Source organism: Acyrthosiphon pisum, chromosome A1, assembly GCF_005508785.2.
Source record: "Acyrthosiphon pisum isolate AL4f chromosome A1, pea_aphid_22Mar2018_4r6ur, whole genome shotgun sequence".
NCBI lineage: Eukaryota > Metazoa > Arthropoda > Insecta > Hemiptera > Aphididae > Acyrthosiphon > Acyrthosiphon pisum.
In genome coordinates, this window is record NC_042494.1 from 162,069,380 (window position 1) to 162,085,524 (window position 16,145).

The 16,145-nt window shown below is 29.6% G+C and overlaps 1 protein-coding gene across 4 annotated transcripts in view; it reads left to right on the forward strand.

The window, feature by feature from the left end:
* Positions 1-16,145, forward strand: part of LOC100159811 (neuroligin-4, Y-linked-like) — a 516,542-nt gene that overhangs the window by 474,451 nt on the left and 25,946 nt on the right. For all 4 annotated transcript variants that reach the window (XM_029488726.1, XM_029488724.1, XM_029488727.1 and 1 more), the window contains 2 exons: positions 8,479-8,918; positions 10,876-11,196. In XM_029488726.1, coding sequence (XP_029344586.1) covers positions 8,479-8,918; positions 10,876-11,196 — 761 coding nt within the window. The remainder of the gene's footprint in view (positions 1-8,478; positions 8,919-10,875; positions 11,197-16,145) is intronic.

Sequence of the window (16,145 nt, forward strand, 5' to 3'; positions counted from 1 at the left end):
TTTAGACTTTTGTATTGGTGCATATTAACTTAACTTAACTGAGTTTAAAAAAATTATTAACTTGCCCAGCGTGGTTTTAATTAATATTAAAATAGTGAAGTAATAATTTATGTAGGACCAAATATTGTATATTATCTGTTACAACTTCGAAAAACCAACAGAATTATTATACTAGCTGGTACTAAAAGATTCTAAGTTAGTAAAATTCACAATATGAAATATTGTGCACACAATCTGTTAGTTAAGTAAATCAAAAGAGAATATTTATAAGTTAAAGAATATCACAGTTATCAACTTTAAGTAACACTAGAATACAATTTAATGAAATTCAAAAAAATAATATTGTAATTATTAAAATACATAATATTATGGGCATGGAATTTACACGAATTTTTTGTTTGAGTAAGATTACATTTTTCATACATTTTATAAGAATTGTTTATCTGACCAATATAGTAATTGATATCGAATAGTTCAGTAATGTAACATTTCAATTCAACTAAAATAAAAAAAATGTACAATATTGTAAGTTTTTTTAATAATTTTTCATAAATTATAGCATAACCGTTCAAATGAATAATTCTATATTAAAAATGCGCTCATCGTTAACATCATTGTAAAGCAAAGGATACGTAAATAGTTTTAAGACATAGGAATTATTATAGTTCAAAATAACATAAACTAATATCAATTATTTATGTCGTTTGTCTAGTAATATTGGTACACGCTCAGTATTAGTTTTATTAACATCAAAAAAATATTGTATGACTGCATATAAAATTATGTTTAATATATGAGAATGATACAATAGTATGATGTATCTATATATAATTTTTATTGTATAAAAAAGTTAACTTCTTACCGTCAGCTTAAATATTTAAACGCACGTGTTAATTTAACTTAATTCCTGAGAATGTCGATAAGGTCTCATACGGGTTCGAGAATAAAGGCACGTGAAATAAATGCAATTATAATCGAATAAAAAATGACGAATGATTCAATTTCATTCAAAACATTCTAAAAACAATGGGTTTTAGTCGTAAAAACATGCCTGTGGCTAATCACCAGGATGAATTATTGTTACCTATATAAAAAAAAAGAATATTATCATAGACTTCAGATAAGTACACAACATCAACTAACAAGTCTAATTAGCTGGCCATTAATCTTCTTATAATATACCCTGCAATTGTCTTAGAAACTTTTAATTAAACAAGACCGTATTTTATTATTCAAACGTTCCGCATTATGTTTGATCAACAAACCACAATTTATTTATTTACGACAAACATTTTGTGAATTGAAAAACCTTATTTAAGTACTACAATAAAAAAATCTCGAGATGCTATATTTGTTTTTCAATAAAGATATTATTATAAATAATTATCATAAAAATTATTTCTTTTATTTCTTCTGTGGTAGGTACCAGTTGTCTAAGATAAAAATCACCGTTATCTAGATGAATTTATCCGGATAATTAAATTTATTAAACGGCTTTTATATTTTATTGTAATTTATAGGTAATTTATTAAGTAGGTAAAGTATTTACTAATAACTATAGACATTTTCTATAACATACTATTAAGTTATTCTATATTGCTACGAGCTTACGAAGAGTGTCATAAACCAATATAAACAATATTTCATCTTATCTAGATAAATAAATAATTTAGTTATCTTTATCTTTATCTCGGCTCAACACTGGTATAGGTATAGGTACTGTACTAATTCTTATTAAGTAACGAAATTAAATATCTTCCATAAATACGGTTTATGACAGTTTATTACACAATATTTATATATAAACAATACATTGTGTCATATTATTTATTATACAATAATTATCTATGGTATTCCAACTTATCCACTTTAATTATATACACATATCAATCCAGAACTTGAATATTAAAACTAATTATAGAACATTCTCATTAACTTATTTTTATATACAAAGTTAGCTTTGAGTATTAGTTTTAATGATGTTGCGCTTTATTAAAAGTTATCTTTCCTTTAAACTAAAAGTTTCGTGCATTTAATGCGTAAACTAAAAAGTGAAGATTATTTTAAATGTTAGTAAAAAATTATTTCAAAACAGTTATTCGTTTTACCATAGCAATGTACAGCAAATACTTTTACAGAAGCTATAATTTAATTATTTAAGCATTATCATAATATATTATAATATAGCCATGTAGGTATACATATTATGGTTTTAGGAAAACTTAAAATTATTAATTTTTATGTACTTTAAGAAAAATTAAAATAAAAGGTATTCTAAATTTATTTTCATAATTTGTTCTATGGTATTTCAAGTTCTTAACTAATTACTACTTATTTGGAATCTATGAATAATTTAGTGTTTTAAAATATATTTTTCATTATTGGTTTACTGCGTCCATTAGGTATAGAATGCGAAGTGTTGACATTTGAAAATCCTCTAGAACATTATGTACGTACCTTACGGTTGTGCTAAAGCAGATCAGACGTATAGTGTACACACAATATTCATTTGTTTCCGTTTTATTCCTCTTCGACAGAAACAAACATTATGCGTATAGGTACTTAACAATATATACCTACTTAACATTATTCATTCAGACAACATTTTTAATTATTGAAAAAAGCAAAAATAATATAATACATTTCCGTTCTAAAATTCATTTTTATTTTTTATTCTTACAAATCTGTAACTATTTTCATATTTAACTATTCATAATAAAAACATGTGTTTTTACGTTAGTCCATAATGAGAACTGATGACTCTGCTGTTTAATTTAAAAATAATTTTTCTTAGTTATATATATATCTTTGTACTTTGCATTTATAGTAATTAGATATAGTATCAAGCTATAGCGGTGAAGCTTAAAAAAAATAAAATACAACAACAACAAAAATAATAATAAGCTTATTTTATAGGTCAGTTAATTAAACATTCGTTTGAATTGAGTTTGCACATACGACATAGGTACCTATATTATGTTTTCGAGTATCCTCGGATGGCCGACTGGAGGCTTTGATAGAATACACGACATTATGACGTCATCACGGACTTGGCTATTTGATCAAAACACCGAAAAATTCACGAGTTACCTAACTCGTGTGCGCGCGCGCGCGCGTGTGTGTGTGTGTGTGTGTGTGTGTGTTTGACGGCAGCTAAGAGAATGCGAACAAACGCAGTGCACATGAGATGGGAATAAATTTCCATTCGCGGTGTTTCAATTTTCGAACGTTATGAATAATAACTTACGCCAGGGACATTACTATTATTATTATTATTATTATTATTCGACTACAATATATAGCCCGCGCACGAATAAAAAATGTATTAATGGATGCGTTACTCGTATCGATTTTCCCGTCTCGCATTTGTATCCATTACGAGCGGTGGCAGCGATTTTACTAGACCAGCGAGCACGAGGGCCGCAGATTCCAACGACAGTGTCTCTTGGACACGGACCTGTTTAATTTTCTCGACACGCGTGTGTAGTGCGCATGCGTTAGTAGTGTCGTATGTGTGTATGTGGGTGGGTGTATTTCCGTCTGCGAGGGGACGTGGCACTCTTTCTTGTCAATGATATCCTCATATTTTAACCGAGCATTAAGTCCGCGCGCTTATCTTTAAACAGCCGATCCGTCTGGATGACTGTTTCCTTTCTTCAACACCCTCCCCCCAACCCCGATCTGTAATTTGTCACGCTTTTCGTTTGTCTCAACGTCTATATAACTTCACTGCTCTGCTGCCAACGGCACGTCACCGCCCCTGACTCAGGTTGATCGCACACAATCGTTTTGAAACCCACCTCAAAGTTGTTATTTTTTCAAAATTTTGATCAAATGCTGATGTATCTGTGTGTGTGTGTGTGAGAGAGAGAAGTAGAGAGGGAGAAATCATGTGTCTTTGTATGTTTCTACAACACGCATATACGCTTATATTAAGAGTTCCAAGTATAATAGACTTTATGTCCCCGAAGCAAAATACAATATGACGTTATATACATATATTATACAGTTTTATTATTGACATATTTTTGTGCCAGTCATTGTTTTTATGTTGTATTTATTACTATTATTATTACTCCTCGTTCAATTTTATAATATTCATATATACTCTCATTGTACAGTGACAATATTCATTAGTGTTTTGATTGATTGAATCTATTATACGTTATTTAAAACGTATCAAAACCAAATTTTTTATTTAAATTATTTTAAACTTTTTTTTCTCGAATTAAGTGCCTCGCGTGCTCAAATAATATACACTGACCTGTATTAATTATTTTTGTTCCATAATATGTATAATGTAGAATAATATAAGCACTTTATTATTTTTAATAAATTAGAATTCGTTTTTCATATAGCTCGCTAGATTTTTTTACTGGCCATTTAAAATATAACTCCTACACCCTAGTATAAGTAACTTATTAAATATAAATGAAATATAATATCTCCATTAAACACAACATAATATTGTTGGCATAGGTTTATTTTGAATATATTATACTCATTGGTCATTGATGACGATGCAAGTTAATTATTTCTATGTCTATGTAATTGAAACTATTGAGGTAATTTACATTTGACTATTTCCCTCGTATTCAAGACGAATTACGTTCCTTGTTATTCATTGGACATTAAGATCATCTGTTTTGGTTAAGTAGAATATAGCAAAAAGGCCAATAGACAACCATAACTGTAGACAACTTATTAAATAAGTCCTATATTTTGTAATAACAACATTTTATTAGATTATCATAATATTTAATATTGTGAATAACAAATATACTATAATATTACAAACTGAGTGGTTTATATCTTAATTAAGTATGTTATTGATAATTTATCCACACCGTTTATAAATATCTAACATAAACATTAAAAAATATATATATTTAGTTCGAAAACAAGTATGATTCTGTTTATAAAATAAAAATATGAACTAGGTATTTACTCGAATAAATTATCATTGATATTACTTAACGATCAAAAGGTTCAAGTATAAAGCATAAGAATAAAGGCTTCGCTTGGAATCTAAATGTTTAATATTTCTCTTTTATGTGTATTTAAAAAAAATGTATAGTATATATTTTAATATGGACATGTAACAAGTATTGGTACAACATTTTTTGTTTTGTTAGGTTCTTGAATGTTTGCACATCGATAGGTAGACATTTTTTTACGTTAAAGTATTAAACATTAAACATGTAATGTATAAATCATTTTTCCATATCTATTATAATATTTACATAACTTGTAGATATGAGGACTGTATTAAATCGGGTTGAAAATAAAATAAAATAAAATAATAACGTGAATACATTATTCAAATAACTTTTTTTCTATGAACACTTATTTAATAATTTATAATTAATCGTATGCTAATCGTCTGCACACCCCATAGGACATTGGTACAAAGAGATATACACGCAATTCCGCTTGTAGACTTTGAATATTACAGTCTGTTATAATAAATTTGAATTGCTTATACTTAATGCACACCGTAGGGTTTATAAACTCGGTCACGCTCTACTGGATTTGAAAGGTAAAACACATTATTTAGAACAAGTATAGGTTTGACTATTATTTTAATGATTCCGAACGCATTCTGCTGACAAACGTAATTTGGGTACCTATCACATTTTCGAATCAATGCTAATCGAGATACCGGATGCGCCGTACCTATCGTTTTGTTGAACGTTCACAGGTCGAGTGTGTATAAATTGTATCAATAAATTTACCATTCGCACATGATCACATTCTTCTTTATTGTGTTTTCCATTTGTTTACCAAAAATTCCTGCGCCCGATGAACTGTGTTTGGACCATTATTTTAATAATTATTCTTAACAATGTGTTCTGAAAAACGTAATTTGGGTAGGTACCTACTTAATTTTTGTGCTAATCGATATACAGGATGTGCCGTATAATATAATATGATATTATCATCATTGCCATGTTGTACATAAATTATATTTGACTGTTTACGTTTGGAATATCTCAGTCTTCTTTATTGTGTTTTCAAATAGTTTACTTTTACCAAAGATTTATACGTCCGGTCATCCGTGGTCGAGATTGTGCTCGGACACGATATAAGATCGTATGTCAAACGCCGTCGGACACGTCCGTTCTACATAAATCTAATGTTTTTCTCCTTCCGCGTATCTATCTATATTAATCTATACACACGTGATGTTCTCTAAAGTGTAGTTTTTCAAATACATTATATACTTAATCTATTCTTAGTCATTATCTACTTGTTTTACTTCTGAATAGTGTAAACGTCCATGATATAAGCTCACTTATTTGAGATTTACTCCGATCCCCGTTTTACCCGATCGAAAGTAATTAATAATGGATTTAATTATAATTAAATTACATTGATTTATTATTTTAATCGCATCGTACCACGGCAGTGTCGTTATTTTTAACGACCTTTACAGGAAAAACGTGAAAGAGTAATATTATTATTATTATTATTTTAAGTCTCTATAGCTGACGCGCTAGACTTGGATATTGTTGATATCATTTCTAGTTATACAGTGTACACTAAAAAAATATTATGATAAATAAGAATTTCGGCAACGTTTCGATCAGAATAGTGTAAAAGACGTATTGAGTACTTACGTATTGAGTACTTATTAAATTTCCGTTGTCATTGGAAATCAATTTATTATTATCTGATATCTACAAATATTATACCATTGTGTACGAAATACATTTAGGAGTTTAACTTACGAACCGTAAGTTGTAGTGTTTGATACAAATAAGGTTCTAATAGTTATAAACAAAATGTACAACCATTTGTAAATCTTTAATTTTAATATTCGCTATGACGGATCTAGAAAAATGTCATAAGAAGCTTTTAAAAAATGTTTTCATGATAATATTAAAAGAAATTATAAGAAAGCCTAACAATTGAATAAATGAATGAGACACTTAACAAATATTACTGACATATTTTTTAAGAAGATACTTTTAAATTAATGTTTCTTTAAAATTCAAATTTGTTGTTTTTAAGGAAACACTGAAAAAATGTCTAGTTTTCAGCATTTAATTATTTTAATGGACCAAGGCTACAATTCTTTTAAACATAATGACATTTTCTTTCCTGGTAATAGTGTTCTAGATCAATAAAACAAAGGGTACTCATTATACTTTCATGAATAACACCCTTTTCCAAGACCGACACTTGAATATTAATTCATTATATTTACAATGTTGTTTCTAAGCAATGGTCCACAAATATTTCAAATTTAATTTTATGCACCATTAAAATATTTTTATTTAATTCAACTCCGTAGACTTAGATTACCTATACAATTCACTAACAGGTAAATGGTTATTTTAATGCATAGTATACTTAGAATCTTCGTTATTATTTCTATGTTTAATTTACATTTGATTGGAATACAATTATTAAAAAATAAAACAATAGTGTTGTTACCGATAAAAATGAGTAATATACACTGTTTAGTTGTTCTCCAAAATCGAATTGCAAACAAATTATAATTGTTTTTTCTTATAATAGATGTAGGAATTAAGTAGGCGAAGTAAGCTCTATTAATATTAATAGTATTGTAATTAATTATAATGGTTTGAGCCATTAGAGGCCTCTTCAAAAACAACTTTTACTAATAATAAATAAACTAAATTAGATAAAGCATTCCAAAAAATATTTTTTTTTTTATAAACTTTATAATATGTAAAAGATAAACTGTAAAGTTACACTAAAGCTTTTGAATCCTCTGCAAAACCCTAGATTACCCCAATTTTATACGGTACCTCAAAATAGGTAGGTTTATATTGTAAAATTAAACAAAACGAAGTTACATATTATATTATGAATAAAGGACGGGACGAAATATTACCTGATACCTGATCATAATTTATAAGATATTAAATTTTAACATGTATCATGAATTCGTCAACTAATATTTTTTTTTGCAATATCTAATAATTAAAACAATAATTCATCTCAAGTCTATAAATCAAATTATCCCTTCAATGTAGAATATTGTACCACCTTTAAAATCATAGATATAATATGTGGATAAGTAAGTGCATAGTGTGATGATAAATGACAAGAAGCAAAGTGTTTGACATAACCATGGTTTAGACTGTGATGACTAACAGCACATTTTGATGAAGAATTTTGGTGTAGAAAACAGTATTAAAAATTTAATTGGACTTTCAATTATAGCTGGACAATTTATCGATGTCAAAACGGTGCAGGTATTCATTTTTTATGTTTTTAGATTTATTTTGCTAACGTTTTACCCATTTTTATAATTACGTGTATGTGTGGTATCGAATTGAAACCCAAAACATGTGTGAATTGAATTCGATTTTATACGTGTATATATAGGTATATACGATTATCCTGTTTAGGATCGTTCATTCAAATATAGACATTATGGTTAATACTCAAATTCGGATTGAAAATAATACCTAATCACTTAACGATTGCGTGCTCGTTTTCCAGGATTGTTCCGTCGGGCGATACTGCTGTCGGGCTCGGCGCTGAGCAGCTGGGCCCTGGTCGAGGACCCCGTGTCGTACGCACTGGACCTGGCCAAGCAGGTGAACTGCACAACCGACGGGACCGGAAACAACCCGGAACCGATCGTGGACTGTCTGCGGGAAGTGCCCCTGGACCTGTTGATGTCCGCTGGCGTCGCGTTGCCCACGTATCTGAGCGCGTTCGGGCCCAGCGTCGACGGGGTGGTGGTCAAGAGCAACTACCAGGAGGACGTCATCACCAACCTGCTGCCAGAGTTTGACGGATACAGCGGGTCCAGCGTGGCATTTGGAGCCCGAAAGTTTCAAAAGTTTGAGTTTGGCAGCGGCATCAACAAGTACGACCTGCTGTTCGGCGTCGTCACAAGCGAGGCCCTCTGGCGATTCAGCTCCAACGACATACAGGTAACACGCCCACTCCACATGCCCATCACAAGTTCTACCGATTCCTATTCCATTCGTCGCGTTTGGTACAATCGAATGTACCACGACACAGCGTATACCGTTGGCCCTCGATCGCGTTTCTACTATACCGACGACGTGCGTTTCGTTCTATTGACGTTTTTCGTCGCTAAAAGATATAAAATGGACGTTTACCGGTAAAATCTACAAAATTGTGAAAAAAAATATCAAATAAAATTAGGCTTATATGTATTATCTTTTGTCGTCGATTAATAGTTGTAATCACATCCGTATATGGTTGGCCATAATATTATAGTGTAACGAATGTCTAGGCAGGAAATTTAGAAATTACACTCGTCTTTGATGACATTTTGATGTGTTGGTTGTTTAACATGAATCGTTTTATGTGCTGTATCTTACAATTTTCGGAGACTTAAATTCATTCAAGTATGTCACTTTAAAGTTTAAACATAACTAGATGATATACAATACAATATTATCACGTATGAAGTTCAAAATTTAAAATAATATGGAAATTATAAAACTCCATGACTTCAATACCTACTCACTATAAAAACAGAATACTAGTGTTCTTTGAATCCCGACAGTTTTACCCCTCATAAATTCAAGTTTATTAAAAGAAACTGTATTATAAAATAAATTTATTGCGTAAAGTAGTAGATATAGTATCATTCTTGTAAAAATTAATTTTTCTTTATATATTAAACTATTTTTTTTCTTCATTTTGTAACTTAAAACTTTTTATCAGATCAATATAAATATCTTGAAGTATTTTTTAATACAACGTTTTTAGTGTGATACTTAACTAGGTATAAAGTATTTCAAGTTAATTATATCAAAAAATAAATATAACAAGGTATGTTTCTAAATTATTATTGATTGCGCAATATAAATAGGTACTTATTTTTATGAAAAATATATACGATATTATGCATTACATAGTTAATTTATTTTAAAAAAGATATTCAGAAAATTTAAAATAATAACAGTGGACTTATATCTATCTAATAAAATGTCAGTAAATTAATAAATTGTACATCTCCGCTCCGTATAAAGGAATAATAAACTATAAGATTTCTTGTGAATATGACATATTGTAATAATACGATTCTTCAAATTGATTGCACATTAAGAGTACGTACAAATTGTATCCAATTCATTGAATCCTTAAAGACGCAAAATATAATATGTCTCAAAAAAACGTCAATAGAAAATTATTAATAGTAATAGGGTTATTTACTTATATTCATTATGTGTATATGGTACTATAATTTTTTTCAATACGGACTCATATTTAAAAGTTTTTTTTTTCATTTTTATCAGAATTAAACATTCGATTCCGATCATCGAATAAAACGACGTTGCAGGTGTCCTTAACTGCGTTCATCCCGTATTGAATACGACTTCAAAAACCATTTCATTTTACACGGCCCAGCGTAATTCGATTTCTAATGATAGGCGTGCCCCACGTTTATGTTTGCATATTAATGTCGTACAAATCCGAAAACGAAATGCATTATCATTGGCACCGTCACGCTGTGATGGCCGAAACTAAAAGCGGCAGAGGTTTGAGTAGAACAACAAAAAACTTTGGTCTCTTTAATTTCTCTTTTAGGTGTTTCCGAAATGACTCTGGAGGGAAATTTCGTTTTAACGCGTATAATACCCGACCACGTTTTTCTGTCACGTCCGATTCCCGTTCCCGTGGGATCGCCGAGTCGTACGAGAAACTTAAAAGTCCTTTTTTTTCCCTCCCTCACCCGGTTTCTCCCCGTGCCACTGTTTGTCTTTTATACAGTTCCTCTCTCCTTCTCTCTCATTCACCCTCCTCCCTCTCTTTCTCTCATCGTCTCTGACTATCTGTCTATTATATCTTTCTGATCCTCTCTCTCAAATCCCTTTCCGTAATATACATCTGATGTTCTCTCTCTCGTTCCAGGCCGGCTTTGAAGGTGACCGCCGAGACAAGATCCTGCGCACGTACGTCCGGAACGCATACAGCTATCACCTGTCCGAGATATTCTTCACCATCGTCAACGAATACACGGACTGGGAGCGGACAGTCCTGCACCCGATCAACACCAGGGACGCGACGATTGCGGCTCTGAGCGACGCCCAGTACGTGGCTCCTCTGGTGCACACGGGTGACATGCTCAGCCAGCCGAAGACACCTGCCGCCGATGACCTGAACAAGGACCGGAGGACCAAATCGTTTTTCTACGTTTTCGACTATCAGACCAGGGACGGCGACTATCCTCAGGTTAGTGCGCGAATTCATATTATACCTACCGCGTATTACCGCGATGTGTAGACATCGCGATATTTACATATCATTATAATAAAGTTTTAACACGAAGTGGTTTCGACGTGCATTTTAGGTACCGAATGTCATGATAATATAATACAATGTCATGCGAAAAATAGATTATTAAAATAATAATAATCCCATGCAACTGCCAGTCCTGAGATGGCCATAACTGTACACTATGTCTAAAATATAATTGTATCGTCATAAAACAATCGACTGTCGATATAGCTGCGTCTAACCTCGTAGACACGCAATTCTTGATTTTCTTAATTAACATATTATTACAAATGAATAAGACTGCAGTGTAACATAATATTATAACTATACTGTTATAGATATAATTTACCTATTATAAAAAAAAAAGTACTGTTATTATTATTATTATTCATTATCTGACGTTTGACAATGAGACAATGTAAACGAACGGTCCATTAAAATGCATAACAGCAAATCTGAAAACGTACCAAAAGGTTTTCAAACAAAACAAAATTATAACTCAATATTCAACATTATTCTGGAATATATTAAGAAATAAAATTATATTATATTATACTAAAAACTGGAATTCTTGATACTAAAATCAAATACAATGAAAAAATATTGCAATTATTATTGCACACTATTGTAATATACAACTAAGGTATTCAATTAAATTATTTATTGAACATTATATCATTAAACATCTTTAAATTAATAAATAATAATCAATAAACTAACTAACATAGTCATTAAAACTCAGCACTAATAAATAAAACAAATTAAATAAATTATTTTTTCCATATTACAATAGTAAAAAATAAAGTTGTATGAATGCATTATACTCTAGTCTCTAAGTCATAATTAATTACTACAACAAAATAAGACAGCAATTACACAGACTTAAAAATTGTTCATGCGATTAAAATAAGAAATTAATGAATAAATAACGAATCAATTTAAAATGCGTTGGTACATTGAAAGTTTACACTCCCTTGGGTTTAATCAATCTTATTGAACAAGTCTTGAAAATAAACGATTAGATTTTAAATAAATGATGATTGAGTACATCTTTTAAAATAGGTGCATAAAATATCTCGTTGTAGTGAATATTTAATATAAAAAAGATGATTTGTCATAGAAATATGCAACTTATAATAATATTGCACCTCAAGTAGGTACACCTAAAATGTTTTATTATGTATTAATTTTGTTCCCTTCTAGACAGTTGAAAAATTACTTTTTCTTTGTTTTCTTCAAAAAATGAAAGAAATATTTTGAAGTAAATAGTGTTTTAAATTAGAAAATAGATCATACCATTTCTTCTAGGTTAGGCATACCCTATTGAAATTCGTTATTTTATTCGAACAAAGTTTTGAATGATTTAGGGAATTTGTTGGAATTGACTGTGCTCTGTTTTGTTACTATATCCAATTCGCCAATTTCCAACAATTTAATCAAATCGATGTATACTTTCAATTCCAATTTCAACTTTGGTAAGTTCACTAAATCTACATGAGTTAGATGTCTATACATATATTATAGTAACTGTAACAATAACTTTATTTATAAAAAAGGAATGTTTTATCCCATCGTTTTTTAAGAATGGATTTTATTTGAAATCGAAGGTATAATTTGTAACTATGCATAGTACAAGATTTTTGTAGTTAATAGTAATATACATGAGCTAATATCATTAAATAATATACTCGGTCATTAATCTAAAATCCATAAAAACTGTGGAACAATATAGTTTTTAATTTTATTATTAGTATGAGTTCAAACAATTAAAAATATATCATTTAAAATAATAATGTAGTATTTAGTTTTATGTTTTTGCACAGCTTGTTTGTTTAAAAAAGAAAACATTTAATTGATTATAATATTATATTGTGCAATAATGTATTTAAACATTTTAAACGATCACATTTAGGTACTATTTTATGATTTTATAATAAAATATATCTCATATAAAAAAAATATTTACTGAGAAACAGCGCGAATATTATGATTATAAATTAAAACCCATTGAGAATAATATCAATTTTTTTGAAATTGAGAAGTCGTTATACTATTTTGATAACTAACATAACCAATACTCGTAAGATAATCAAGGTGAACAACGTTTATAGTTGGAAAATTAGACATGATAATATTAAGTACCTAAATTTAAACTTAAGTGAGTGGTGTTGAGAAAACTCATCAAAAGTTTGAAGTATAGGAATTTGTGCTTATCAGAAATACAAACACTTCCTACCTATGGAACTAAAAGTTTTAAGACTTAACTTTAAGTTAAAAATACATCTTAAATGACCATTAATGTATAATAACAAAAATATTATTACTAAAATTATATCACAATACAAATATAATATGTTAAGTATATTATTGATCATTATGACGTAAGAATTAAATATTTTTACAGATGCTTTTTAAATATTTTACTACTCAACGAAATCATGTTTATGAATAAAAATTCAAAATATACATTTATGTTATAAAAAAACTTTGTCTCTAATAAATCTAAATTCTCTGTGTATTGTGATGTCCTTAAATTATTATTGACCATCAATATTATAGTCATACACGCACAAGCAAATAATTGTATTCCAGTTTTTAGGAAGTTAGATTATAAGTCAAAATACAAGTTACAATACCTACGTTAGTACCCACTTTGTCGTGTTTTATAGCCATCATTTTTTGAATTATTCTTTAAAAATTAAACAAACAGATAACTCATTATTTGATAATAATTATTGTAATGGTTTTATTTATAGTATCACCGTGTTTTCAGTTTTTCACTACACGAATATTTCTGTAAATTTTTATTTCTCATTGGATTTGTACATTCGTTTAGAAGAAATAGGAAAGATTGTAAAAAAAAAATGATCGTCGGAGATCAATTTCTGCGGGTTCACCTCTGTACATTATCTTACGACGTATATTATTATTTTTTTATATCGACCTTTACGAAATGTCTAACAACAAAACTGCCACAGTAGCGTATTTATGTTGTTGGTATGGTCTCCGGAATACAAATATAGTATATTGTAATTCCAAACATTTTGTATAAACATCGTGTAACGTATATAGTATTATTATTATTATGTATATACGGACGAATCTCATTGTGATTTGTTACGGCGTAAGACAACGTTTTTGTTTCGCATGACCATATATCGTATAAATAATACGAATATGAATAGGTTGACAAATCGCATACACACGTGGCACATATTTTTTAGTTATATATAGGCATGTGTATTATGCGAAGACACCGGCGCATGTATTATTGTTATTGATGCCATCGCGGGTATATGAAGGGACGCATAACGCATGCTACACCCACTTATATACCGATGAGGCACGGATAGTATAAGCCAATATAATATTTCGAAAAAATGTCAGAAAGTAGATGGGTAGGTACGTGTGGGTACGTGGGTAGGTACCTATATTTTAGGACTGGCAGAATATCGCATTCTTACCCGTATTATTAAAGTACAATGGACATCAAGTGAAACGTGTATCGGATCTCACACGGTGAAGGTTTTTTTTAACGTTACGACTTTATAAAAATTGTACCTTTTGTAATATGTTTTGATGGCAGTCTTCGTAATTTTTAACTTATAATTATTATAATTATAATATACAATATTATTGTGTGAATACTGCAGCAGAGTGTATAATATGTTTCTGTAAATTGTAAAATCATTCATATATTATTCTGAAACACATCAAATTGTTTTCAACGCGTACAAATATTGAACATATATTGAGGTACCTAATATACAGTATATTATTTACAATTGAAGGGTAGGGTTATACGCCCCTCAAAATTTCACTACACACTATAGTATCTAGTATAATATTATTATTTACTTTAAATGCTATAGACCATAACCCTTGACTCGTTGCTTCAATGATTGGTATTTACTCAACAACACTTTCTCAAAAAAACATCTTTATTTTCAGTTACGTACGTTACATACATACTATGTATTCCCAAAATATGTGGGGGCTGTTGTTCAAAAATAAATAACCTGAAAATACAGGTAAATGATTTTAGATTGATCAATGATCATTGATGCATTTTTACCGTTCCAAAATAAAACGACAGATACGAAAAAAACACACACACTTCAATGTAAAACAAAAACATTCGTCACACTTCTCAAAATCTAAAATTAAAAATCGATTTTATAAAAATAGTAATTTATTCTAAAAGCACAAAAAACTATAACTTAATTGTTATAGTATAGGTTATTTATAATGTATTTAGACACATTATTGTGTAGAGGCTTAATGTGACTGAATTATATTTGAAATAAAGTCACCCGTGTATTATGCATTGTGCATTGTATAGGTACTTACTTGTAATACGTATCAATGTTTTATTATTTACTTATACTTACTTATACTCGTTTTAATATTCCAGCGGACAACTGTATATTTTGTTTTCACTTTTTTTTTTATGGTTTTACATGTTTGGCCTGATCCGTTCGTCCCTGGTGGTTCCTATTTCACGTATCCATATTATTGTTACCGACCAATAAATCCCGCAATTTCCCTGTAAACTCGTTAACATAGAATTTCTGGTTTTCTGCTTTTTATCGATTCCGAAGGCATACATAATATAGTATCATCACATAATATGACCGCCGATAATATTTATTTGTTTTTTAGTCACTATCTCCTTTCTTACTCTGTACAAAAGCGATCCAAGTCCAGAGGTCCAGTTACGATTTGTTTTCCATTTTATTGGTAAATACTAAAGCGAACCAACTTCAAACTTGTCCTACGACAAGCGAACTGCTTACCATTTCATTATATTAAGTGACATTAAAGACGTGTTTCATTTTTCTACTTATACGAGTTACTATATTTTAGTATTTGCGAGTAACTGTAAAATATAAAATTTATATTGT